The sequence below is a fragment of the Camelina sativa genome, chromosome 5 (assembly GCF_030686135.1).
Source record: "Camelina sativa cultivar CO46 ecotype springtype chromosome 5, ASM3068613v1".
NCBI classification, from domain to species: Eukaryota; Viridiplantae; Streptophyta; class Magnoliopsida; order Brassicales; family Brassicaceae; genus Camelina; species Camelina sativa.
In genome coordinates this window covers 23,521,059-23,546,677 of record NC_141884.1, presented here as the reverse complement: position 1 = coordinate 23,546,677, position 25,619 = coordinate 23,521,059, and the positions used below count along the sequence as shown (strand labels likewise).

Here is a 25,619-nt window from a genome sequence, read left to right as displayed (position 1 = left end):
TCCGCCAAAACCAAAAGTCTCCGCGGATAATACTATCAATATTATTCTTTGTCAACTTGATAATAATCTAAAATCTTGGGAAGAGTTCTTTTATTAAAAACAAAAAGAAAACTCGGGAAGAGTTGTAATGTCAAATTAGAACTACTCAATGTTGATGTTCTCTCCATCATGTGTCACGGTGATGGTATTGATGATGATGATGATGATGGTATCACTGCGCGTGAATGGGTATAGCCGTTGCATTGAAAGCGAAAGGAAAGGATTGCTAGAGCTCAAGGCCTATCTCAACAACACCATGAATCCGTATGATTGGCCTAATGACACAGACAGCGATTGTTGCAGATGGAAAAGAGTCAAGTGTGATCTTAAAAGCAAGCGTGTGATCAGCCTCGTCTTGAGTGATACATACGACGCTCCTCCCCTACTAAATCTTTCCGTGTTCTATCCCTTTGAAGAATTACAAACTCTAAATTTACGTGGTCTCGGGTACTGCCAAGGCTGGTTCGATGATATCTATGGTATATTATCATTTACTTCCATTTCTTATCATATTTTCCATCCGAAAAAGTTCATTCTCTAGTCACATATATCATTGGTTTCGATTTGCAGGTTATAAAAGCCTCGGGAGATTGAAAAATCTTAAGATCTTCGATTTCAGTAAAAACAGCGGCGTCAATATTAGTATTTTACCTTTTCTAAATACAGCTTTTTCGCTTAGAACTTTAATACTTCGTGGGAATTATATGGAAGTTGTAAAGGTATATAGGACAAGAAATCACTCAAACTGCTTGGAAACGCACCAAGCAAACGCTTTTATTCAAACTTATAAAAACTTCCTTTTACAAGTTATGAATCTAAGCCTACTCTCTTGCCTATCTATCACAACACACTGTGTAGATCTAAAAGAGTAAAATGAACACACTCACCTTCAAAGCTTTTCTGATTGTTTGAAGGCTTACAAAATCTCACAACTTTTATCCACGAGTGCTAACTCTTTTTGCGGCTAGCCCTCGTCTCTTTAAACCCTTCACACACGATCTCTAACCTAGATCTTTATGAATCCCTAACTAAAAGGAAATATTCCTTATCCTAAGAATATCCTCCCTTAACTCTCTCGATCAAATATACCCTCAATATCTTCGCATATATCTTGATCTTCTTCTTCCTTCCTTCTCACGCTTCTTATCACGACTTCCATAATCTTCTTCCACGTCAGCCCACCTGCCACGTCAGCATATCAGCACTCTGAGACACTTCACAAGCTCCTGTCACCTTCAGAGCTCTGATGCGCTTTCAATCTCCCCCTTTTTGACTGAATCTTGCCACAAAAGCAACTGCAGTATCAACCCTGAAAATACACAGACAACACAGCCAAGACAAAAAACACAACCGTACTAGCAGAATATTCCAGCAATCAACTCAAGACGGTTAACCGATAAAGACTTGTAAAAATAAATTGTTCAAAGCCAAAACAGAAACAAAATAGCCAAAACAGAAACAAAATAAAACAAGCCTCAAGTTTTAAACAGGGGAGAAACACATAAAATCAACAAAAACAGTGAGCAACAACAACAACTGCTCCCCCATAGCTTAATCTCCCCCTCAGGCCTCTGAAACAGACTCATCTCCCCCTGCTTGTTTGGCACAGTTTAGTCAAAAATACCAAGAAACTAAACCAGAAATTGGAACGAATCGCAAAGTGAGAAACTACTTACCAGCGTCCAAAGCATCTTGCAGGATCTTAATTGCCAACCGGATGGCTTTGCGCTCTGCAGATGACCCTTTGGAGAAACAGGGTCAACAGGGACGGATGCTGTCTTCTTCCCCTTTGCCTTCTTTGCATCTTTTGACGACAAACTCGGGACAGGTCTCTGAGCAGTCAGCAACTGATAGATGAGGCTGGGAAACGGCAACCGGAAGCCAGACTGAGCTTGCAACCCTAGTTGAATGATCTGGTCGTAGATCATTCGTCCAAAATCAAACGAAATCCCATGCATGATCATGTAGATCACCAGAGCCCTATTCGTCGAGATGTACCCCGTGTTCACCGTGGGAGACCAGTTGCTACAGCAGATCCAATGCAGATCCTTGATCACCGGGTTCTTAATTGCAGTAGACACCAGCTGCTTGCAGGATTTGACTCTTCCATCAGAGAGAAACAGAGCCATATCCTCCTCCAGAATTGCAGCCGTCTGCAATCTCTGTTCGCGCACATCCACAGACTTCAGACCAAACAGGGCATTGATACGGCTTGGAGAGAACTCATAGACCCAGTCTCGGACGAGCACGTCGACAGACTCCCCCTCAATCTTGACTGTTGGAAGATTCGCCCAGAATTCATAGACCACCTCCGAGTCGTACGAGCCAATCTGAGTAACGGTTTTAAGCAGCCCAGCGTTGTCTATGAACTCTCTAGTCTTGTCTGCAGCATCGAGTGGATAACAAACCTCGGGAGCAAGCGTTTGAGAGGCAAAGAACCCATATCGTCGAACAGCTTCTGAGGAGATGAACCGTCTGGCATCAAAATCGTTTGACGAGGCTCCTCGGGATGTGGTGGATGTGCCCTTATCTTTGTGGAGAGATGGGCGTTTGGAGTCACGACTGTCTAGATCAGCAGGCGGTTGTCTTTTGCGTAAACGGTATGAGACTCCTTGAGACGGCAGGACAGGTACAGGCACATCACCGGTAAGATCTACCACCGGAAATCGAGAAGTCACCTCTCTCGGCGGAGAAGACGAGGAGTCGCAGGTCTCTTGGTTCCCGTGAGAAGGCGAGGGAACTTGATCCACCCGAGTCGGTGATGCAGTGACAGACTCCTCCCGAGGCTGGTAAACCACCATGGCAGTCGCGGGATCGATAGGAGCATGTGGAGTGGGCGGAGGCAATGAAGACGGTGGAGTGTGAAGCTCCTCATCTGAGCTGGAGTCATAGTGGAAACCACTAAAGATGGACTTCATGGTTGATAGAGCGTTGATCGAACGGAGAAGAGAGAGATTTGAGCAGAAGATTAATCGACACAGGATTGAAATCGCAAAGGTGATGAGGAAAACGCCAAAACCCTAGCTGCTCCTTTTTATACACCTCCGTGAGTCTCAATGGGCTGCACAAACTCGGCCCAAAACATTAAAGATTTCCTGAAACCACTTAATTAGACATCAGTGTACACTGAATCTATTTCCTCATTTGACTGCATTCAGTCGTTAATTCAGCCAATCACAATTAATATTAATGCATTAATAAATCTCATTCTTCCTCTTTTTCAATCCAAATTAACAGATTCATGAATCAAACACACAGATACACACAGCCACTAATGACAGATTCTGAGGGACCTTGAACGAGAATTAAACACAGATGAGCATTAAATAATTTTTTTTTTTTTTCTTTAAAAAATTAAACAGTGCAGAAGACAGAACACTAACCAGACCTTTGTCGTACCAGCCACTTGTTCAGAACCTTTACTAGAAACTATCACAACCTCTTGAATTGTCGAAGATCAGAGGACTGTTGCATGTGGGTAGTCTTTCACACTGGCATGCCTTTAGTCTCCAGTCCATCCCAACATGTTAAGGCAGCTGGAGTTCATCTCTTTGAAGAGCACAAAATATATATATATATATATATACTTTTTTTTCTCCAAACAGCCTTATGATGACTGCTTCAGCATTTTGAGCTTCAGTGACATCATTTGATTGTGTCAGCCACTGATTCGGAACTCATCATTTCTTAGGTTATTAAACCTTCGAATGACTGTGCATATCTCTTCACAGCTCTTTGACCTCCTTAATCATGACAACGTTTAGCAGGACGGACAGACCGGCATGACAGGCAGCTATTTCCCACACTCTTTCAGATGTTGATCTTCTATATATTCCAGGATTTCTATGATCTGTTCTAGCTCCAGTTCCTGCCTTAGACCAACACAACTCAGAGAAATAGTTAGAATTCACAGACACCAATGGACTTTCTCAGATTTATGAATCTGTTGAAGTCCAGAGGCTTAGTAAACAAATCAGCCAGTTGAAAATCAGTGCTCACATGGTCTATCTCAATCAGTTTCGCCTCAACAAGTTCACGAACAAAGTGGTGTCTAATATCTATGTGTTTTGTTCTAGAATGCTGGACAGGATTCTTAGAGATGTTTATAGCACTCAAATTATCACAATGAATTAACAAAATGTCAGAATCCATACCATAGTCAGAGGACATTTGACGCATCCACAGGAGCTATGTACAACAGCTGCCCAAGGCAATATATTCTGCCTCAGTGGTTGACAGTGAGACACTGTTCTGCTTCTTGCTATGCCATGAAATTAGGTTGTTGCCCATAAAGAAGCATCCTCCACTTGTACTTCGTCGATCATCCACAGAACCTGCCCAATCAGCATCGCAGTATCCGCTCAGACTGGTGTTGGTATCCTTGGTGAAGAAAATACCAATGTTCACTGTCCCCTTGATGTATTTGATGATCTTCTTGACTGCTAGTAAGTGAGACATCTTGGGCTTGGCCTGGTACCGTGCGCATATCCCTACTGACAGACAAATGTCAGGCCTGCTCGCTGTCAGGTAGAGCATGCTCCCAATCATACCTCTATATAGTCGTTCATCCACATCCTCTCCTTCCTCATCGTTTGAAAGCTTGTCATTGACTCCCATAGGTACCTTAGCTTCTTTACTCTTCCCTAAACCAAACCGCTGTACCAATTCTTTGGCATAGGTGCTTTGAGAAACAAAGATCCCATCAGCTGATTGTTCTACTTGCAGACCCAGGAAATATTTCAGCTCTCCCACCATACTCATCTCAAACTCATGTGACATGTTTTTCACAAACCTTTGCACCAGAGATTGACAGGTAGAACCAAAGATAATGTCGTCCACATAGATCTGAACAAACATCAAGGCATTGTTGCTGTTGAGAACAAACAGTGTCTTGTCTACACTTCCACGAACATATCCTTGATCCAGAAGAAACGTAGTTAACCTCTCATACCATGCTCTTGGAGCCTGCTTGAGACCATATAGTGCTTTCTTCAGACGGTACACATGATCAGGGTGTTGTGGATTCTCAAAGCCTTTTGGTTGTTCTACAAACACTTCTTCTTGTAAAATCCTATTCAGAAATGCACTTTTAACATCCATCTGATGTAATGTAAACTTGAGAGCACATGACATACCAAACATGAACCTGATGGATTCTAGCCTTGCCACCGGAGCAAAGGTTTCATCAAAGTCAACTCCTTCGACTTGAGAGTAACCTTGAGCCACAAGTCTTGCTTTATTTCTCACAATGCATCCACTGGCATCACTCTTATTCTTGAAGATCCACTTCGTTCCCACTATATTGACATTAGCTAGCCGTTTAGTGAGTTCCCACACATTGATGCGCTCAAATTGTTCCAGCTCATCTTGCATTGCAGCAACCCAGAACTCATCTCGAAGATCCTTTTTGTGATTCTTTGGTTCCATAGTGGAAACAAAACAGGCAAATTGAACGATCTCAGAGTCCTGAGAGACAGTGTCTGGAACTACAGTCTTCTGTTTCCTTCCAGCCAGTTGAGCAAAGTCAATCTGTTTGCCCCTGGTAACTCTACCCCCCTGAATCGCACCGATAACATCGCGTGAGGAGTGATTCCGATGAACCTGAGAAGATGGAGGAAGCTCGTCTGTTGACAGTCCAGGGCTGGCATGATCACTAAGACTCCTAGAGGCTTGCTCAGACTTCTCATCATCAGTTACCAGATCCTTGTCAGAGAGAACATGCACCATATCAACTCGTTGAAACGAAGTATCATCAAAAACAACATTTACTGTTTCCTGAACTGATCTTGTGCGTTTGTTGTAGACACGAAAGGCAGTGCTGTGTCCGGAGTAACCAAGAAAGATCCCTTCAACACTCTTTGAGTCAAATTTACCCAACTGATCCTTGTCATTCAGAATGTAGCATAGACAGCCAAACACATGAAAGTAGCTTATAGTTGGGGACTTTCCTTTCCATAACTCATAGGGAGTCTTGCTGGTCCTTGGTCGGACATACACACGATTGATAATGTAGCAAGCAGTGTTGACTGCTTCATCCCAAAACCGATGTGGCACTTGATTCCCATGCAGCATAGCTCTCGCCATCTCTTGCAGTGTTCTGTTCTTTCATTCAACAACACCATTCTGCTCTGGGGTTCTCGAAGCAGAGTACTGATGAACAATGCCCTGATTTCCGCAGAATTGATCAAACTTGTCATTCTGAAACTCTCCTCCATGATCACTCCTAATAGTTTGATTGGAACATTTTTCACTTTTAATCTGCAGGGCAAGAATGCGAAAGCATTCAAGAGCATCAGCTTTTTCTCTAAGAAATCACACCCAGGTGTAGCGAGTGAAATCGTCCACCATGACAAAGATGAACCGTTGCCCAGAAATGCTCTGAACTTGAATTGGACCCATCAGATCCATATGTACCAACTGGAGTGCGTGACTAGTGCGAACATCTGTCACAGGCCCATGAGACGTCTTGACTTGCTTGCCTTTGTTGCAAGGGCCACATATGAAATGTGGATCACCTTTCAGCTTAGGAATTCCACGCACAACCTCTTGATTAGCCAATTTCATCATTGTGCGAATGTTGAGATGACCAAGCTTCTGGTGCCACAGTTCTGTATCCAACTCAGCAGTCGTGTTAAGGCACTGTATTGATGATTTCCACATGTAACAGTTGTTACCAGATCTCCTGCCTCTAAGTCGTACTGACCCTTGTTGATCCACAGCCTTGCACTCCTTCTTGGTGAATGTGACATCCAGACCTTCATCACACAACTGGCTGATACTTATCAGATTTGCCTTCAACCCTTCAACCAAGAAGACATCCTTAAGACGTGGTTGAGAATCACCACCAGTTGTGCCTTTTCCTCGAATCGTACCCTTTCCTCCATCACCAAAATTAACTCTTCCTCCAGCAACGCCTTCTAGATGTGATAGATTATCACGGGCACCAGTCATATGCCTTGAGCATCCACTGTCAAAATACCACTTGGCCTGATCAACCTCTGTTTTTTCTGCTGTGAAAGCCACATGACAGTAGAGATCATCTTTCCTGACATACCCCTGTGTGTTTCTTCTTACAGCTGGATAAAACTCACCACGATGCATAAGATTAGACACACGATTCTGGAACTGATAACATTGGGCTTTGTAGTGAGTTAGATGCCCACAATACCAACATCCTCTCCGTCTACTACGCTGAACAGGTCTTTGAATCGTCTGCCGAAACCCACTAGAGGCATATGGCGGCCTAGTATTTACCTCAGGGAACACCACCATCCTTAGGTTTCTTGAATTCGGATTCACAGGAACCTGATCATACATTCTAGTCGTTTGAGAGAACTTCCTCTCCTTCAGCTCTGGTTCAGACTCCACTCCTTTGACAAATTGAATGGTTGGGTTGGTGTTTGTTCCTTGGTAACCCAGACCCCATTTCAGATTGCTGGATCTTCCAGTGCTAAGCAGTGTATCCAGATCTTTGGTTCCTTTATTCAGCATCCTGATATTCTTCAGCTGTTCATCTAGCTGCTTCTCAAGTCGCAAAGTCTTTGCCTTTTCTTCACTTAATTCTTTAGAGATCATTGCAACATGAAGCTGTAGGGTATCTCTCTCAGAAGTTAACTGTGTGTTGTCTTGAGTCTTCTGAACCACCGTCTTGATGAGAAGCTCTATCTGATCTTCTACTGACAAATCAGCCTCTTCTCCATCTGAATCAGAATTCACCTTCTCATCTACGTCCTTGGTTTCCAGCACCACATTATCTTCTTCATCTTCCTCAATGACACCCAGCAGTGCCAGGATGCTGTTAAGCACCTCTCCTTTGCTGACCTCTTCATCTGAGTCGCTTTCGCTCCAAGTGATGTAGGACTTCTGCTTGTTTTCTCGTGAAGGACAATCAAACTTAGTGTGACCGTAGCCCTTACATCCATAGCATTGCAAAGAATTCTTTCGTTTGTTGTTTGGACATTCAGACTTGTAATGCCCAGAACCCTCACATTCAGCACACTGTCGTTCTTGCTTGTCACCCTTCCTGATCTCCTTATCAGTATCGGATTTCAAGACCGATGATGTTCCCTTCCGCTGACCTCTTTCCATCTTGCGAAAGTATTTCTTAACCAACAAGCCAACTTTTTCTTCATCTGCAACTTCCTGAGACTCTGCAATCTTCTGTTCCTCAATGGCTTTAAGGGCAAATGATTTCTCATTTATCTTTTCCTTCTTCTTCACCTGTATCTCAAATGCCTGCATCATCCCAACCACTTGATTGTACTTGAGCTCATCAGAATTCAGTGAAACATCAATAGCAGACCTGTGTGGTTGAAACTTATCCGGCAGACTCCTAAGGAATTTCTTCACCAGCTTCTTGTCCTTGTAGCATTTACCCAACACTACAGCTTCTTGTGCAATACCACTCAGACGACTGCTGTAATCAGCAACTGACTCAGTTTCTGTCATGTGCAAGTTTTCAAAATCTGAAGCGAGATTGTCCAGCCTTGTACGTTTGACCCTACTTGTGCCTTCAAACGTGACTACCAGAATGTCCCATGCTTCCTTGGCAGCTTCACACCCTTGAAATTGATTGAAAATGTCCCTAGGCAGCGACTTGAAGATAACTGACAGAGCCTGTGAGTTATGTTTGGACTCCGCTTTTTCTTCGGCTGTCCATTTCTTCCTGTGCTTAGGCACCATGTCTCCCTTCTCATTTTTTTCCGTTGGATGTGACCAACCATCTTCCACCGCAAACCAAGCTTCCATGTCGATGCTCGAGATGGCTTGCTTGATTGACACTTTCCAAAAACCAAAGCACTCAGGATCGAGTTTCAATGGTGATTGAACCGCAACAAAATCCAGTGATTTCTCCATACCCTTGCCGCAAGATCTCACCTGTTGAAAAAGGATATCAGAACTTTTTATCAGGTGCTTGCTCTGATACCAATTGTAAAGGTATAGATGACAACAAATCACTCAAACTGCTTGGAAACGCGCCAAGCAAACGCTTTTATTCAAACTTATAAAAACTCCCTTTTACAAGTTATGAATCTAAGCCTACTCTCTTGCCTATCTATCACAACACACTGTGTAGATCTAAAAGAGTAAAATGAACACACTCACCTTCAAAGCTTTTCTGATTGTTTGAAGGCTTACAAAATCTCACAACTTTTATCCACGAGTGCTAACTCTTTTTGCGGCTAGCCCTCGTCTCTTTAAACCCTTCACACACGATCTCTAACCTAGATCTTTGTGAATCCCTAACTAAAAGGAAATATTCCGTATCCTAAGAAATATCCTCCCTTAACTCTCTCGATCAAATATACCCTCAATATCTTCGCATATATCTTGATCTTCTTCTTCCTTCCTTCTCATGCTTCTTATCACGACTTCTATAATCTTCTTCCACGTCAGCCCACCTGCCACGTCAGCATATCAGCACTCTGAGACACTTCACAAGCTCCTGTCACCTTCAGAGCTCTGATGCACTTTCAGAAGGTACGTTCCCAGTGACAGGTATGCCCCACTTTCCGGTTTTTATAGAGCTCAATATCAAACTCTAGAGAGTAGTACGTACTTTGTGATCTTTAAACTTGTTTTAAACTTCTGGATCAGAGCTAAAAAACTTGAGAAATCTAGAAGTGTTGGATCTAAGTAGTAACGCGTTCGTTGGCCCAGTGCCAGGTAAATCTAGCTAGCAAAAATGCAAAAAAATTCTTTACCTCCTATTCTATTCATATATAGATCGAAAATATTCACTTGGACACACTTGTTAAATTGATCTCTCTTCATATCACTTTGCCTTACCACAGACTTGGCAAATTTTCATAACCTTCAAGGCTTGGACTTGAGCAATAATAGATTTTCTGGATCATTGGAAACGAAAGGTATGTTAGTAAATTAAATTATTATTATCCTTATATAATGGAAATGATCTCGTCGTCTTATGCAATGGGACACTTCCATCTATTATCAGCAATCTTGATTCTCTCGAATACTTATCTCTATCAAATAATGAGTTTGAGGGCGTCTTCTCTTTCGAGTTAATTGCCAACCTCTCCAAGCTTAAAGTGTTCAAACTGTCATCAAGATCTAGTTTGCTGCAGGTTAAAACGCAAGTTTCTTGGCAACCAAGGTTCCAGTTAAATGTTATGGAATTACAGTATTGCAACTTGGGAAAGTTTCCAAGCTTTCTTCAACACCAGAAAGATTTGCGCGTAATTAATCTCTCTAACAACAAGTTGGCTGGATCATTTCCCTCTTGGTTTTTGGAGAAAAATCCAAAACTTCGGATTTTGCTTTTGCAGAACAACTCTCTCAGCATGCTTCAGCTGCCAAGACTAGTTAAGCACAGCTTGCAGGTTTTGGATTTATCAACCAATAAATTTGATCGACGGCTTCCAAAGAATTTGATCGACGGTTTCATGGGAGTTTGCCATCTTCATTCGGTGCGATGAAAATGATCGACTTCTTGGATCTATCTCATAATAACTTCTCTGGCACGCTACCAAATAAATTCTGCATTGGTTGTTCTTTTTTGGCTATTTTAAAGCTTTCATAGAACAGATTTAGTGGCCAAGTTTTTCCAAAACCAACAAATCTTCGAAGGTTGGCTATATTGTTTGTGAATAACAACCTGTTTACTAGGATCGCAGATGGATTGCTTCGTTCAAAAAGATTGTATGTGCTAGACATGTCGAATAACTATCTACAAGGTGTCATTCCAAGTTGGTTTGGCGAGACTGAGTTACTTTATCTTTCTCTGTCGAATAATCTTTTGGAAGGTACTCTACCAATAACCATTTTTAACATATCCACCATTAAACTTTTAGACCTGTCTAGGAATAAGTTATCAGGGAATATGCCGTCGCATTTTAATGGTCTGAATATGAGTTTGTTGTACCTCCACGACAATGAGTTCAGTGGGACGATTCCAAGCACATTTGTTGGTGCGGGAATTAACACCCCCAACATACTGATCTAAACCCGTTAAGAGAACCGATCATCTAAACCGGGAGCTCGACCTGGGTTTGGACTTCATCCCTAAAGGCCCAATAACACCGAGAGGCCCACTGCCGAGGTGACGAACCGACACTTCAACTCGCCCTGCGGCTGACCTAGTAAGAAGAGAAAGACTTTCCTAATCAGTTCGCCTGATTTTAGGAAAGTCAATATATTTAATATATTCGAATATTTTCCATAGATCTTTGAATACCTATAAATAGAGGGCAATCCTCTCATTGTAAGGATCATCTAATTTTTAATACAAAAAACCCTAATTCCTCTTTGTTCTTGAGCATAACCTGACTTGTTTCTCAAGAGATTTCATTTCTCCTTTTCTTGTCTACTTTGATCCAAGTTCTTTAAGAGATTGTGCTTGAATTTGTTTCTCTCCCAAACAAATTCATTGTGAGAAACCTCAGTTTCTACAATTAGCACTAGAAGGAGGGGACCTAAGTTCTAAAAACACTTCTCTTCTAGATCTTATCACAAAGAAGCAAGAGCCAAAACCATGTCTTCAATCTCCAACAACGGTGCCACCAACGCAACCGCCCCACAGCAAGATGACCCAACGAACCGGGCAACCAACCCTCAGGACGTCGCCGCGGATCCACCTGTCGCTGCACCCATCACGCGCGTCTACGCGCGGACGGGTATTCGCTGCACTTCGGCTAGCCCTGCAGATGAGTCCGCAGCACCTGCCGACGGAGTGGAGGAGGTCGAGATACGCCATCACGGGGATCAGGAGACCGACGAGGTGCCACCAGTCAACGGAACTGTCGAAAGACAGGGATCGCCCGTGCGAATCGCCCAACCAACCCAGTTCGTCACCATGGACGATCTCCGTCACATGTTCGGAACGATCTCCAAAGACCTCTTCTAGGCGATCTCCGCAACGAATCAATGGCTGGAGACGATGGGGCGCAGCGCACCCCCACCACGTCAACAAAATGAGGTACCATCACAAGAGGTTCGGAGGAACGAGCCTCTAATCCGCCGCCTGTTCAGCGACCCGCCGTCCTCGACTTTCCGGTTCCCGAACTAGCACGTACCATCAGCACTCGCATCAGGGGCACAGCCTCGGTTGGGACATCCTTCTCAGAGAGATCCGGCCACACCTTCCTGCCCCGAGCTGGAAGAAATGCACCTCAAGATCAAAGCTATGGGATCTCTCCTCCACCGAGCTGTCAGCTCGGCACCTGAGATCGATAGAATGTTCGAGGCCTCGCAGCAGTCTCCTTTCACCCAGCGCATCTTGGAAACCTACGTTCCGAACGTAAAGATAAGAGTTCCAACTTACGATGGAACGAAGGATCGAATGAAGCATCTTACCTCGTTCATGGAAACCATCTCCAAAGCTAGGTTCACCGAGGAGCAGAAAGATGCCGGCCAGTGCCAACTGTTCGTCGACAGTCTGGTAGAAAATGCACTGATATGGTTTTCCCATATCCCCCCGGGCACAATCGACTGTTTCGAACAACTGTCGACAGCCTTCCTACGGAATTATCGGGTGTTCATACAACGCAACGCTTCCAGTGCCGAGCTATGGGAGATAATCCAAGAGCCCGACGAACCCCTTCGGAAGTACCTCACCCGATTCAAGGAAAAGTACGCCACTATAACGGTCGCTGAGGACTTCGCAATCGCTGCCTTCAAGAAAGGACTCATTCCCGGCTCCCGATTGCACGTGGATCTCAATATCAGGGAAGCCACTGACCTGGACGAAGCCCTTTATCGAGGATCTCGTGTCGCTTACGTTGAGGAAGACGAGGAGAAACGAGCCAATAAGCTCCCTCCTCCTCGCCCAGCCGTGGCCAAAGAAAAGAGTCGGAAAACCTATCAGGAACCTCGGAAGCACCACGACCCGAGGGACCCCAAGCGCGGAGTGGTCAACACGATATCCGAGGATGAAGGGCAGAACATCGCCTCTTCCGATACACAAGAGGAGCTATACTGCGATTTTCATATGTTCGGCGGCCACTCAACAGCCGAGTGCAAGCACCTATCCAATTACTTATATCAGAAGTACCTATCCGGCGAAATCAAAGTTGTGTATCAACCTAAAGCTTCTCGCGGCGGCCGCGGAGGACGAGGTCGAGGAGGAAGGTTCGGCCGATCCAAACCGGGCCGAGGTCAGAAGGGCGCCTACCAACCCAATAGCACACCAAACACTCCGCAGCTACCACCCCCCGCCGAGCAGCAGACTCCGGCGCCAGTGGAAGTCCCCCAAACACCATCCAAGCGTCAAAAAGGACAGCAGAGCGATCAGGCGGCACCTCGGGGTCGTATCTCTATGATCATCGGTCAGACCGACGAATGCCCGGATTCTGTCTGAGCGCTGAAAAAACAAGCGCGTCAGATCTATAACGTCCAGGCGAGTTCCGAAGAAGAAGCGTTAAGCACTAACCCCATCGCGTTCACAGCGGAGGACGCCAAGGGGATCCATCATCCTCATAACGACCCTCTAGTGGTAGAAGTCAGGATGGGCGAGTTCGACGTAGAACGTGTCTTAGTAGACACCGGTAAAATGGGTGTCGCGCCGGAGCAAATCAAACTAGGAAGCAGAACGCTGACCGGGTACGATGGCGTAGCCAAAACCTTGATGGGCGACGTAAAACTGCAAGTCCAAACTGGTGGCATAACACGCAAGACCAAGTTCGTGGTCATAGTTGCCCCACCAATCTCCAACGCCATCTTAGGCTCACCCTGGATCTACTTCATGAAGGCAGTTCCTTCCGCCTATCATCTCTGCCTAAAATTCCCAACGGCTGCAGGAATTTATATGTTGTATGGCGACCAGAAGATGGCTAGGACATGTTCCATTCTCGAGAAAAAACAAAGGCGGAAGGACGACGCATAGCAATTACAGGGCAAGGATCACTCCGTCGATCCTCATAAACCAGAACGAGATCGGCTGAAGGCCACAGGATGCTGAATCATACAAGTTAACATCGACGGAACAGACCCCTCACGGACGGTTGGAATTGGGGCCGAACTCGACGAAAGACTCAAGACCGAGCTGGTAGCGTTTATGAGATCGCGATCCTCGACATTCGCCTGGTCCACTAAAGATATGGTAGGCATCGATCTGTCAGTCACATGCCATAAACTGAATATCGATCCCACTTTCTAACCAGTTCGGCAGAAACGACGGCGTCTCGGTACCGAGAGAGCAAAGGCGGTGCAGGATGAAGTCGAGCGACTCCTGAAAGCCGATCAGATAATGGAAGTACAGTACCCCGACTGGCTGGCCAATCCGGTGGTGGTCAAGAAAAAGAACGGTAAATGGCGAGTCTGCGTTGACTTCACCGACCTCAATAAGGCATGTCCCAAAGACTGCTTCCCGTTACCTCATATCGACCGACTCGTGGAGGCCACAGCAGGTAACCAACTCCTCTCGTTCATGGATGCGTTCTCCGGATATAATCAGATCGCGATGAGCCCAGCCGATCGCGAGAAAACCGCGTTCATCACGGATAGAGGAACCTACTGCTACAAGGTGATGCCATTCGGCCTGAAAAACGCAGGGGCGACCTACCAACGCCTGGTCAACACGATGTTCGCCGACCTGTTAGGAAAAACGATGGAAGTCTACATTGACGATATGATGGTCAAATCCCTCATAGCAGAACAACACATCCAGCACCTCGCCGAATGCTTCGACATCCTAGATCGATTCCAGATGAAGTTAAATCCCACCAAGTGCACTTTCGGGGTTACCTCAGGGGAATTCTTAGGATATATCGTCACAGAACACGGAATCAAGGCAAACCCAAAACAGATCGAAGCGGTGCTGGGACTCCCATCGCCAACCAACAAACGAGAGGTACAGCGCTTAACAGGTCGAGTTGCCGCGCTAAACCGTTTCATCGCCCGATTGACGGACAAGTGTCTCCCATTTTATCAGCTCCTTTGGGGCAATAAAGTCTTTCATTGGGACGACGCCTGTGAAGCTGCCTTCGGACAGCTTAAGCAGTACCTGACCAATCAGCCGGTTCTCGTAAAGCCCGAGGAAGGAGAAACGCTATACCTCTACGTCTCCGTCTCCAGCTTGGCGGTAAACGGGGTGCTAGTCCGAGATGATCGCGGCGACCGGTGACCAATATTCTACACAAGTAAGGCTCTCAACGATGCGGAGACACGTTACCCAACCTTGGAAAAACTCGCTCTCGCCTTGATCGTCGCCGCCCGGAAGCTACGACCTTACTTCCAGTCGCACTCCATTGTCGTGTTAACCGACCAGCCGCTCCGGACGGTCCTTCATAGCCCCCTTCAGTCCGGGCGAATTGCAAAGTGGGCAATCGAGCTAAGCGAGTACGATATCGAATATCGTTCTCGCCCGAGCTTAAAGTCACAGGTCCTAGCGGATTTCATTACCGAACTATGCCCTGACCTCGAAGAGACCATACCTAAGGAGGTACCCTGGACGCTGTTCACCGACGGCTCCTCTTCCAACCAAGGATCTGGCGTTGGAATTATACTCTGATCTCCAACGGGCGAAGTCCTCGAGCAAGCAATAAAACTCGGCTTCAGGGCATCAAACAATGAAACCGAGTAAGAGGTCGTCCTAGCCGGACTAGGGTTAGCTCAAGGTCTGGGGGTAACTAGCATCCAAGTTTTCTGCGACTCCCAGTTAGTGGTTAGCCAGTTTAGTGGGGAGTACGGCGCTAAGAACGGGCGCATGGAGGCATATCGCCAGTTACTCCAGAATCTTTCCGCACAGTTCCCCTCGTTTGAACTAATCAAAGTCCTGAGGAGAGAAAACGCGTCAGCAGACGCTCTCGCCGCCCTGGCAAATTGTTCCGACATAAGTCTGCGGCGAACGATCCCAATTGAGTGTATCGAAGCTCCCAGCATCGACCACGCCGACGTGGTGTACACCATCAGTGACGCCGTAGACCCAATGGATGTCGATCCACCCGTCCAGGAGCCGGTGGGAGTAATACAACCGCCAGACGATTGGCAGCTCGAAATAAAGAAGTACATCGAGGACGGCAGCGTCCCGGAAGATCGCTGGCAAGCTCGCCGGTTGAAGGCCCGATGCGCACACTACGCCATGATGGGCGGCAACCTCCTCCGACGCAGTTCGTCCGGAGTCCTTCTCACCTGCGTCGATCAAGAGGAAGCGGAACGAATAATGACGGAGGTCCATGAGGGTGATGGTGGAAACCATTCCGGAGGGCATGCACTCGCGTTGAAAATCAAGAAGGATGGTCATTACTGGCCTACCATGGTCGCTGATTGCGAGGCATTTTCGGCGAAATGCGAACCTTCCCAACACCACGGACAGATGAAACATGTACCTCCCGAGCTGCTAAACACCGTCACCGCGCCATATCCCTTCATACGTTGGGCGATGGATCTCGTCGGCCCACTACCCCCATCAAGGTCAAAGAAGTTCCTCTTGGTCCTGATTGATTATTTCACCAAATGGGGGGAAGCAGACTCGTTCAACAAAATACAGTCACTGGACGTCACCAACTTCATCTGGAAGAACATCATTTGCCGCCATGGGCTCCCTTACGAGATCGTCACCGACAACGGAACACAGTTCACCTCTCTTATCACTAGACGCTGCTTAGGCAAGTGGGGAATACGTTTGAATACCTCGACCCCCCGGTACCCTCAGGGAAACGGCCAAGCCGAGGCAACCAACAAAACCATCATAGACGGGTTGAAGAAACGTCTCGAACTGAAGAAAGGGGTGTGGGCAGATCAACTCGACGGCGTGCTTTGGTCCTATCGGACTACCCCACGACGAGCTACGGGGCAATCTCCATTTTCGTTAGCATACGGCATCGAGGCTCTGGCCCCAGCCGAAGCTGGAGTGCCTACATTACGCCGCGCTATGCTGGTCGACGATTCCGAGCTCAACGACAGCATGCTGCTCGATAACATTGACTTCGCCGAAGAATTGCGCGATCAAGCTCTCATCTGGATCCAGAATTACCAGAATGCCGCGTCTAAGTATTACAACAAAGCTGTTCGCCAGCGCATATTTAATGAGGGCGACCTGGTGTTGCGCGAGGTGTACGAGAATACAAAGGAGACCAACGCTGGCAAACTCGGTGCTCGCTGGGAAGGGCCGTATCTCATCTCCAAGATAATTTGCCCCGGAGTATACGAGCTCCTCACCATGGAAGGCAAGCGGATAAAAAACTCTTGGAACGCGGCTCACCTCAAACGATACTACTACTAGACCATTTGATTAAACTCGGTTTTTGAAAGTATGTACACTATGAACTACGACTGGCTTGATCCCGAATTTCAGGTACGTAGGCAGCCTTTGATTTCTTTTACAAGATATCGAGGGCAAAGCTAGGAAAACAATAAGATTTCTTTTATCCTGAAAGGACTTGTTATTTCAATTTATGACTGCCATCTCACCACATACAAAGAGTATTCGACATCGGCATATCGCCCTAGAACGACGGTGCATAAAAAACAAAAAAAAAAAAGGGAGGGCTACAAGCAAGAACAAATGACGATCTAATGCAGTAATAGGTCTTCTAGTCTCGGGAAGCAGATGCGAAGTGTGACCCCCTCCACAGGCACAGAGCTCGAGAGGTCAGACTCCAACGGTTCCTCGACGGCTCTACCTTCCAGATATGCTCGCCAGTGTCGACGCTCCCGCCTCAGCTCTTCTAGCCGACATGCTGGCACTTCTGCTCCCTTGTCCGCCATTTCCTCCAAAAAGCGCATGGACCCTCCACGGTATGACTCTCCCGGTAATGATGATCTGTGGCCTCCAGGTGAAGGATGTATTGGCGTAACTTCTCTATACGACCCCTATAGATCAGGATTTCCGCAACATGCAGATTCTCCGATTCGCCTAACGGCTCGTAGTCACCTTCCGGCAGGTCGGGCAATAAGGTCCTGGCGACCTCCCCCTCACATTGATCACAATCGGCAAGTAGTCGGGTCATGCGCCAACTTGCCAGATAGAAGCCTCTGGTGATGAGCTCGTCAAGAACCGAGATGGTTCCTTCTAGGCGGCAGAGCTGGTAGATGAGATCGTATTTCAGACGGAACGCCTTGATATACTAGCTCATCCGCTGACAGCAGGCTCGATAGATGTGAATCTCTCTTTGCACGGGATCCTCCTCAATGTCCACGGCGAGTTCGTGGGATGGGAGCGAAACTGCCTGTTCTATGGGAAGGGCGATATTCGACGCTTCCGGGTCGAATCCACTGACTCCGCCAGCAGTCAGCTCTCGAGCTCGCCTCAACCATGCAGATCGTGTTATGGTAGGCATAATTTGCAGTTAATCTTTCTGAAGTTTGGATGAGAGATGCTCAGCAAACCTCCTCTTCACCTATTTATAGGAGGAAAGGGGGAGATAAATGTTGCGTCCCAAAAATCTAGCACCAATCAGATCGTGGGAAGATACGCGCTGCATCCCGAGACTCTTCCACCAATTAAATTGCATTGTGAAACCGCGTCTGTATTTAATGCAGCGGTTACGCCTCGGAAATGAGCAAAAAAAAAAAAAAAAAAAAAAAAAAAAAAAAAACCTACTCAGTTCGGAACCAAACTACTCGACATCTCGGCCAGGTGATCGACCTACTCTCCATCAGGAGATAAATCGGACCCAGAGAATTCCTTTCGGAATTGTTCCGATCATAAGCCTCCGGCGCGAGGCACATCGAGCCCAGAGAATTCTTCTAGAATTGTCTCGATAACTCCTTGACGAGAGATAAGCCGAACCCAGAGAATTCTTTTAGAATTGTTTCGTAAGTTCCAGTTTGGACGGATATAAGCCGAACCCAGAGTTTTAAATTTCGCCTTTCGACTTCCAAACTGGAGCAAAGAAGGTAAGCCGAAGTCCTATACTTCGCCCTTCGCTAAAGCGCATTAACGCTCGGGTTAAATTACCCTCAATAAGGATTATTCAGTGTAAGTCGGGAGACGTCTTGCCTCATTTTAATTTCCAATTAAAATAAAAAAAGAAACTTTATTGCAAGGACGAATTGTTTGAACAGGACAAATACGACAGAGAATTAGGAAATAAAACGAAAAGATCAGATCGCCAAAGCATGTCAACCATCCAGGTCAAGTCCGGCGGCAATCTTCCTAGTATCAGCTTTAAGACGCTTCGGCATGGGCCATAGGAGTTGAAGTCCCGTTTTCTCCCAGTCCGCAGGATGCGACTCCAATGCCCTGATCTTTTGCTCGGCCTCGTCCATACGAGCAACGGCTTTTCCTCTCTTCGCCCTTAAGGAGGTGATCTCGGCGTCCAATGCCGCCAGACGGTCATTGATTTCATTCTTCTTCATGCGGTGATAATATAGCTTGTGACATTGTTCGCGATGCACGGATTCGATCTGCGCACAAGGTCGTCGATCAATAAAGATTTGTTATGATAAATCCGCATAGATAAAACTAGGGTTTGTTACCTGGCGAACGAAGGCATGAGCAGCAGCAGCTTCAATGTTGTTGGCACGTCTGCTCGTGTAAAACGTCTTCACCTTGGAGGGCATGAACTCGCCGCTCAAAGAAAAACTTGGTTCACTGGGAATCGAGTTCTCCGACTGATAGCACTCATTGCAGTAGTCGATCAAGCACTGCGGCATGTCCGCCACCCTGTCCAGACCATTTTCGATCCAGAACCTTGGGTGGGATTCGAGCAGCTTAAGTTTGAAAAGCAGTTCACTTCGCGACTGCTCTATTGCGGCTAATCGCCCGCGGTACTCGGAGTGGCGTTCTTCGACGCGAGAAAGGAAGGTCTCTAATTCCAGCCTCTTCTCTGGACTTACACGAAACATTAGCATCCAGGGAGCTCGGGTGTTCGGGTAAAAGGGCATCCCTCGCTCGATGGCTTCCGAGTTTGAGAACGTCGGGACGTCGCTCCTCACCTCGACTGAAGAAGCAGTACTGCCAACAGAACTCGGCATCTCGAAATTGTTTCATCAAAGTTACGGTAAAATCAAGCATGGGGCAACCATATTTATACTAATCCTAATAAAAAGGCGATATTCCGTGTAAGCGCAAAAGGGAAATTTCCAAAAGAAAAACAGAAGTCGGTCGCGAAATAGGCAGCAATATCACAAAGTCGTAAAAAGGAAAATACAAAAAGAAAGGAGAACAGAACGCATTCCTAGGGGATGTTGTCAGACAGATTGGCCCGGAAAAGCCCGGCATTGGAGCCGTACGGGTGTTGAACGGAATCAAGAGCCGTAGTTCCAGATTGAAGCAGTCCAAAGCCGAGTTGGTCTGGAGACATGTCGAGATCGCCTTCTCCGAACTCTAGGAGGTCTAACGCTTCCACCTCAGTCCGAGCGATCTCTTGTTTCTCCTTGATCTCAGCAATCAGATTGTCAGGAATGGATGCACCGTTCTTCAGAAGATAATCCATGATCTCCTCAAACCCGTACGCTTGGTTGAGAACATCCTCTTTTGGACGGACCATCTCTTGCTCACGCAGGTAATCCTTTACCTTGTCAAGTCGGCGCTGGGCTTTCTTCGTGGTGCCCTCAACCTTGGCTTGGCGATCTAGGCGAAGTCGTCTCATCTCTGACTCGAGCTTTGCCCCAATATCCTCGAACTGCCTCGTCAGCTCGGCCTTCTCTTCCCCCAGAGCTTTCTCCTGCGATTCCAGCTCGGCAACCCTCCTTTCCAGGTTTTTGCATTCGTGCTCCTTATTCGCAAGAAGACCTTTCAACTCCTTGATCCTCTCGCTCTTTAATTTATCCACCTCTCAGAGATTCTCCAAGCACTCCTTTATTTTATCGAACTCGTTTTCTGCCGAGGTCATCGATTTGACGCGCCTATCGTACATAAGAGTGAGTGTAGACATGTAGGCGGCGGTCTGCATTTCGAACCAGAACGAAGTGAGAATCTAAAGGTGCGATATGAATATATGTAAGGAGGGCGATGCGATTCGAACCTGAAGGGTGGACTGAGCGGCTAGGACGTACTGATCTCTGAATTCCAGTTCTTCGAGCGGCGGCTGCATGACCGAAGACACCGAAAGTTGTCTGCACAACTCCCCGACGGCTTCCTTGTTGCACACAAGAGGTGTTTCCCCAAAATAGTCGAAGCAAAATTGGTCAGTTCGACCAGCAGCACGTCCAACTCGGAAGCGGTCATATGATTCGAGGCCGGCCTCTTCCGCAGAGCGTTTCCGACCTATCTCTTGGGCGGGGTCTTTTCCTTTGCCATTTTCTTTGTTTTTGTCTTTCTTGGACTTTTTCTTTTTTGAACCGCCACTCGATTCAGCGGCGATCTGTACTGTGATGATCGGCTCAGTCGGTGGAGGAAGAGATGAGTCATTGGGAGCTCTGTTTTCATCTTCAAAAGCAGGATCCGGGAGCTCGTCACCATCTTCAATCTCGTCACCATCTTCAATGTCAATGAATTCATTTCCCATTTGCTCTAATTCGGGATCGGCAGTCTGTTCTTCGCGAGGGTCCATAGATCGGAGCATCTCGGCGGCGACAATTGTGGTTGGTGGGACCTCGGAAGTTTGACCCAACGAGCTTGCGAAACTGGCGAACTGCGTTCTTGCCTTGCCCATTGCTGTTTCCACGCGACGTCGAGAGATTTGACTCCAGCTACGGTCTGCTACACGGAGAAGAGAGTCCTTGACGTGTTCAAATCTGGAAGGTAGTCCCCGAGTTGAAGAAGGGCGAGCTGTAAAACACATGAAATTTTATATCAGGTCAGAACGAGATTGTCCGATTTAGCGAAATAAAGAACGAGACGATACCCGGCGAATCGTTCCACACTCTTCGGCGTCCGCATTTCGGATTTTCAAAGGAGCAGTCGTCAACTCGGACAAAGAAATAGCGAGCTCTCAACTTCTTGAAGTTACTGACTTTTTCCCCCGGAAGGAAGTTATGAGCTGGCTTCGCGTTAACCATCCACAATTTGCTACCCTGGCTATTCTTGAAGTTTGTCAGCTGCTCAAAGCACTCTATTTCAAGAAAAACCTCAGCTTCGGCCGCGATTGTGAGGGCGGCGACGAAGTTGCAGATACTCCCTGGGGTAAGTTGGCATATCGGAATTTTGCGACGATGGGCGTATTGGGTGAGCAAATTAGGAAGAGGGAAGAACAACCGGCATTGGGAGAAGAATCCCTCATATAAGCAGATGTACCCGAGTGGCGGAGTCCATGGACGCTGGTGATCTCCGGGGATAATAATATGAACACCAGAATTGGACAGGCCACATGAATTCAATACATCGCCAACCGACTTAGCAGTGCTGGTCGTCTTCTCTCCCCCAATGTCACCTCGGTGATCTCGGAGAGAAAGGAGGTCGTCGATCATGGCGTCGTCAGGAGCAAGTCGGACTGTTTCACCATTTGAGTTGTCAGGTGGGAGATCGGAGATTGGCGCAGCATTTCCGTGACCTTCGCGATCATCTTCATCGATCAAAGAGGGGATTGGAATCTCGTTGGATCTGTGCCTTGAGGAGCATTCGGCCTCCTCTGGTTGCCTACTGGAGTTCTTGCGGATCAATGGTTCACTTCTGGTAGCCGACGAGGAAGCCATGGCCGAGGTGAAGAACAATGCAGATTGCCGAAGAGTGTAGAAAAACTGACGAGTAACAAAGTAATTAAAGGCGAAGAGAGAAGGAGATCGAAGTAATCAAAGTAATTACCCCAGTTTCTACAACATTGATAAAACATCTATTGGTACTCGATCTACAAAATAACAGATTATCCGGAGCTATCCCGCGCTTTGTCCAGAACCAGTTTATCCTCTCTCTTTTGTTGAGGGGTAACAGATTGACTGGTCATATTCCTACTGATCTATGCAGTCTAAGAAGCATAAGGATCTAGGATTTTTCCAACAATAGATTGAATGGGTCTATACCAATGTATCATTTGGAAGAAGCTTGCAATATGAGACTGGTGGTCAATTTTATGGTTATGGATTTGGTGATAGAGAAAATGAGGTGTATTCTAGGTTGTTGCTTTTACCACAACATTTTTCTCGAGACTACCCGGACAAGTTGGATTTCATTGTTGAATTTGCATCAAAGAGTAGGTATGATTCTTATGACGAAAGAAGTTTCGAATTCATGTTTGGACTGGATTTGTCAAATAATGAATTCAGTGGTAATGTCCCGAGAGAGCTGGGAGATCTTCAAAGAATACGTTCTTTGAATCTGTCTCACAATTTCTTGTCAGGTTTCATACCTAAAACCTTCTCCAATCTAACTGATGTGGAGAGTGTTGATCTTTCGTTCAACATTTTGCGTGGACTGATACCACAAGATTTATCTAAGCTAGACTATATGGTTATATTCAATGGTTCGTACAACAACCTGTCAGGCTCCATTCCTACTCAAGGCAAATTCTCTACATTGGATGAAACCAACTACATAGGTAATCCTCGTCTTTGTGGATCAGCCATAAACAAGAGTTGTGATGATAAAAACACTATCGGTTTCGCGGAACTCGATTCTCAAAGCAGAGATGACGACACATCAATCGATCTGGTGACTTTTTACTGGAGCCTTGCAGCCACCTACGGTGTAACGTGGATGGCCTTTATTGTGTTTCTTTGCTTTGATTCACCTTCACGCCTAACATGGTTTCGCCTTGTTGATGTTTTTATCAACTTTTTCAAATGTGTTTGATTTGGCATATTTTCATTCGTATATAAACTACTAGAAGTAGGGTCGCGCGATGCGCGAGATATATTTCATTTCATTTATAGCTTTATTAATTCTTATATATCTTAAATCTAGATATATAATTTTAAAATTTTAATGTTCAAATTTTTTTAAAAAATATTTTTTTTTATCAACTTTTTAAAAATAATAATTAATATGTGATTTTCATATTTTGACGCAAAATAAAATAAATAGGACATCTTGGTAAAAAAATTTAGTTGATGTAATTAAGTAGTTATCATTATCTCATACAAAATTTGATGTTTTTATATTTTAATACATAATTAATTATATGTGTTTTATCATCATTTGCATTTTGCAGATTTTTATCTAGAGGGTATATTTTTTAAAATAGATAATTAATAATACTTTAATTTAGGAAAACAAAATTTATATACAGTAATATCTTAATTTTAATGCGACAACTTTAATCATCAATTAAAATTAACAAAAGAATATAGTAAGAGTAAGACTTACCAGTCTTAAATCATTGCTAACAACTTGTTCAAGCTTGTAATTTACACAAATCCACTTCAAGTTTGTGCACATGCCATCTTTTTTCTCTTGTTCAATACATTTAATACTTATGCAAGGTTGCTTACTTTTTCCTTAAATATTTGCAGGTTTTTGAAAATTTTGTGTAGTCTCTCCAAAATCATAAAATTTTCTAATACTTGACACAAATTAATATTATTATAAGAAAAGATTAACTTAAAATTAATATTAATTCATAGCATCAAGACTGAGGAATATATAGTTGTTTACATATACCAAAAAAAGTAGCTGAACACAAATATTGTATGCTTGTTTTAATATTAGTTTATCAGAAATCAACTATATAGGATACGAAGAAAAACGTTTTCTTACTCTCCTTATTTCCTCTAAATAAGTCAAAAACACAGGTCTCTTCTTTGATGTTAACACCATTTTCTCCAATTGAGAACAATCTCTAACAAAAATCACATATACTATTGTTCTTTAATCAAATACTCCATAACCCAAATAAAACCCCATTTTCTATAGTTTTTTTCTCTCTGATATATTATTACTTATGAGCCATTTCATTGGTATAAGTAATAATAAAAAGAGCAAATCCACATAGATCCAAATACAGTTAAATACATATAATCGATTATGAAAAAAATACTATCGAATCAGAACCCCCGTCATTGGTCTCATAATCATGCTCATATTTAAAACAGATTAGTGAGAAATTACGAAAAGCCCAAGCAAATAAGAAACAAAAAAATGATCGTAAACCATTTTCAGTTGATAAGAATAGCAGATAAATCGATCATTTGTTTGATGCATCTTCATAACGATAAAATCTGAAATATATATTTTGCTGAATATATATATATATATATATATATATTTATATATTTATTTTTGTGCAAAACTGAAAATATCTATATAAGAAGGAAATATAGAATTTTTTTTTTTGGTTTTGGGGGCATGTAGTTACTAAATTCCAAACTACAAATAATTTAAATTAATTAGATCAAAAAAACAAATGAATACATGTGTCAGATATACAACATGCCAAGTGTCATCTCCTTAACAAAAGTTGAGAAAAACCTTCTCATATTATATAAGATTTTATATATTTATTTTTGTGCAAAACTGAAAATATCTATATAAGAAGGAAATATATAAATTTTTTTTTGGTTTTGGGAGCATGTAGTTACTAAAGTCCAAACTACAGATAATTTAAATTAATTAGATCAAAAAAACAAATGAATACATGTGTCAGATATACAACATGTAAAGTGTCTATCTCCTTAGCAAAAGTTGAAAAAAACCTTCTCATATTATATAAGATATATGTCAATGTTGTTTCAGTTTGTAAGATCTTCGAAAGTTCAAGTGTTCATTTGGTTTTACCATTTAGGAGGTGTTCCCGTTGGATTTAAATAGTCAAATTTTGACTCTTATGAATCTTCTAAACACGAAAAACCTTAAAAATAGTCAC

At 44.7% G+C, this 25,619-nt stretch overlaps 1 protein-coding gene and 1 pseudogene across 1 annotated transcript; one reads left to right on the top strand and one right to left on the bottom strand.

The window, feature by feature from the left end:
* The first annotated feature begins 120 nt into the window (after positions 1–120).
* On the top strand, positions 121–23,611 carry LOC104789410 (receptor-like protein 9b; annotated as a pseudogene).
* LOC147944232 (meiosis-specific protein ASY2-like) lies at positions 20,121–22,518 on the bottom strand. Its single transcript, XM_087452064.1, has 3 exons — positions 21,732–22,518; positions 20,910–21,655; positions 20,121–20,702 (listed from the first exon to the last, which is right to left on the bottom strand). The coding sequence occupies exons 1-3, from the start codon at positions 22,516–22,518 to the stop codon at positions 20,121–20,123; spliced, it is 2,115 nt and encodes a 704-aa protein (XP_087308190.1).
* Positions 23,612–25,619: the final 2,008 nt, after the last annotated feature.